This window comes from Helobdella robusta, assembly GCF_000326865.2.
Source record: "Helobdella robusta unplaced genomic scaffold HELROscaffold_90, whole genome shotgun sequence".
Classification (NCBI taxonomy): Eukaryota; Metazoa; Annelida; class Clitellata; order Rhynchobdellida; family Glossiphoniidae; genus Helobdella; species Helobdella robusta.
Window position 1 is genome coordinate 561,234 of NW_008705513.1, and position 3,156 is coordinate 564,389.

The 3,156-nt window shown below is 32.9% G+C and overlaps 2 protein-coding genes across 2 annotated transcripts in view; one reads left to right on the top strand and one right to left on the bottom strand.

Moving 5' to 3' along the window:
• The window catches only part of HELRODRAFT_182679 (hypothetical protein), a gene marked incomplete at both ends in the record, with an annotated part of 6,290 nt that extends 5,071 nt beyond the window's left edge, over nt 1-1,219 (bottom strand). Inside the window, one exon of the mRNA XM_009033411.1 lies at nt 1,213-1,219. Coding sequence (XP_009031659.1) covers nt 1,213-1,219 — 7 coding nt within the window. The remainder of the gene's footprint in view (nt 1-1,212) is intronic.
• Nucleotides 1,220-2,639: 1,420 nt separating this feature from the next.
• Nucleotides 2,640-3,156, top strand: part of HELRODRAFT_182680 (hypothetical protein) — a gene marked incomplete at both ends in the record, with an annotated part of 10,182 nt that continues 9,665 nt past the window's right edge. Inside the window, one exon of the mRNA XM_009033412.1 lies at nt 2,640-2,655. Within this exon, the coding sequence (XP_009031660.1) occupies nt 2,640-2,655 (16 nt within the window). The remainder of the gene's footprint in view (nt 2,656-3,156) is intronic.

Genomic DNA, 3,156 nt, shown 5'->3' on the forward strand with positions numbered 1-3,156 from the left:
ATTTCAAAAATTTATGTATGTATGCATGTATGTATGTATGTATATATGTGTGTGTGTGTGTGTGTGTGTGTGTATGTATGTATGTATGTATGTTTGTGTGTGTGTGTGTATGTATGTATGTATGTATGTATGTATGTATGTATGTATGTATGTATGTATGTATGTATTTATGTATGTATGTATGTATGTATGTATGTATGTATGTATGTATGTATGTATGTATGTATGTATGTATGTATGTATGTATGTATGTATGTATGTATGTATGTATGTATGTATGTATTTGTGTATCGATTTTGAATTGATTATAACTGGCATGTGATTTTGTTGGAAGTTCCATAAAAAACACTATCACAGTAGTCTAGCCTAGAACGAACAAACGCATGACATTTCGATGTATCCTCATAAAGCGAATTTCTGATCTGTCTGAGCCTTCGTAGTTGAAATGAACATTCCTTGTTCAGCTCTTTGACATGACGATCCAAAGACACATTTCGATCGAACGTGATTCACAGATTATTGACAGACGAACAAAACTGGATAACTGATGCAGATATGTCAATAGAGTTGACACGAATCATTTGCGATTGTTGTCAAGTTCCGTCAAGTCTGTTGTTTATCATCCATTTATTTAAATCTTCAACACAGCAGACCAATCTGTGAACTAAATTACCAAATTTCGTTGTTTTTACAATAAATGGGTGCTCGGACTTGAACATCCTCAACAAAAGCGTGGTATTTAAATTCGATGAATTGAACATATCAGCTGTGTAGAGCAAAAACAACAGAGGTCCTAAAACGGAGCCTTGAGGGACTCCAGATGAAACCACCTCGACTTCAGACAATGTACCCGTTGTGTCCTACCAAGCAGATGCCATTCAAGCCACGTCGCAACCTCTCCAGAAACACGAAAACGACATTTCAATTTTCCAGTCAGCAACAACTGATGGACGCGGTCAAAGGCTGCCCTCGTATCCAGTGGCGCCAACAGTGAGGTATCTTGAGCATCGATAGATGCAGATAGTTTAGATGCCACGTGAATCGGAGCAGTCTGTCTTTTTCCTGTATTCAGTAAGCTAAACATCCTGTCAATCTGGCAAATTAATGTTTTCCGTTCGGCCGTCTTTGTTTATAAATTTTTTCACAACATGTCGCCAAAATTTTTTGACGAATGGAATGCGCTGTGAAATGTCAGCAGACGACGAGACATACCTTCCATGTGGAACGGACGAGACTGAAGTTGATTCAGTCCAGTCTGTCACATGCTGGCCCAAAAGTGTGAGACAGAACTCTGCCGCACTACATCAAAGAAATCGACAACTTATACAAATTTGAAAAAAAACATTAAAAATATTCTTAACAAGCAGGGAACCTACTTAGTTTTGTCGCTGTAACTTAAAACAGAACCATTTATCATCTTGAGGAGTATTTGTTTGGTATAGATTTTTTTTTATATATTTGAGTTGGACTGCATATTGGCGTTGAACCTTTCATTCTTATGTTGCAGAACATTAACATTGAGCAATTTATTTCTAAATTTTGCCCTTGCTTTTACGGCCAGCATAAGATCGTTATATCTTACTTGGTCACCGAATCAGAGAAAAAATGTTATTTTTTCTTTTGCTAATATAAATGATTCAACGAAAAAAATATGTATGTATTATTATTTAGATGATAATTTAGGATATGAGGTTTAAGTAAATATAGGTTATATATAGATATGTGTTAAAGTTGGTATGTAATTATAATGATAGTTAAGTTATAATTTACAGACGTGTAACAGCTTTAATATAAGATAATATAACGTATAATTTATCAGAGCATATAATACTCTGCATAATAAGACTGAGGTGACATACTATAGAGACTTCTCTTTACACGTATCTTTATATGTATGTAATTAAATAAAATAATAACATATTATAAGTAAATAAATTAAACACGGAAGAATAATAAAGAAAGACGAAATGAAATAACAAATTAAATAAAAAAACAATTAGTTGAAATAAAATAACAAATTAAAATATGAAAAAATATTATGGAGTTTTATTTTGGCGCAAAAATTTTGGCGGCATATTTTTTCCCGCGCAATCCGTTTTAATACTCGCATCAAATGAAGGAAACAATGAACTGGACAGTTTCATATTCTCTGTGGAGTGAAGGGGGAAGCAGGAGAAGAAAGTAGGAAAGAGAGAGAGAGAGAGGAAGAGAGAGTGAGGATGAAAAAGAGAGAGAGAAAGAGGAAGAGAAAGAGTAATATAAAGAGATTGAGAGTGAGAAAGTGAGTGTGTGAAAAAGAAAGAGGGAATAAAAAGAGTAAGGTGAAATTAAGTGCGAAAGGGAAAGAGGCAAAAAATTGGTGGGGAGAGAACAGGAGAAAGAAGAGAGAGAAAGAGAGTGAAGATGCGGGAGAGAATGAAAGAAAGATAAAAAATTGGGAAGTGAGTGAAAGAAAAATAGAAAAGGGAGAGAGATAAAAAAGGAGCAAGAGGAAAAAGAGAAAGGCAAAAAGATGGAAAACAAAGGTGGAAAATGAAAAAAATGAAAAATCCTAAATATTGAATGAGAGATTATGAAGAACCAAATAAAAATTACAAAATCGCGGAGAAAAAACTAAAAAAAATGAAAGAGTGAAAGAAATGGAAGAGGGCAGAAGTAAGACGAGAAGAACAAAAGCGGAAATAAATAAAAAATGTTTAATAACGAAGATAAAAATAAAAAAAGGAAAGAAAGAGAAAAACGGAATGAAAAAAATAGAAAAAATAGAAAACGAAAAGCAAAAAAAAATGAAAATCAGAAAAAAATGAGAATGAATGAAATAAAATTAGATAAAACCCAACAGAGAGAAAGAAAAAAAAAGAGAAAGGGAGAGAAAGAGTAAGAGAGAGAAGAAGAGAGGAAGGGAGAGAAAGATGAAATAATAAAAAAAATGTGAATACTTTAAAAAACAGATTTAAAAAGAGGAAAAATGACAAATCAGAAGTGAAACATTAAGTCAAAAAAAATGAGAGAAAATTATGAGAAAATTTTGTTTTTGTGTTATTGTTCCAATATATTGTTGTTTTAATGTGTTGTTGTTCTAACATGTTGTTGCGTTGTTGTGTTGTTGTTTTAACCATGTTGTTGTGTTGTTGTTCTAACATGCTGTTGTGTTGT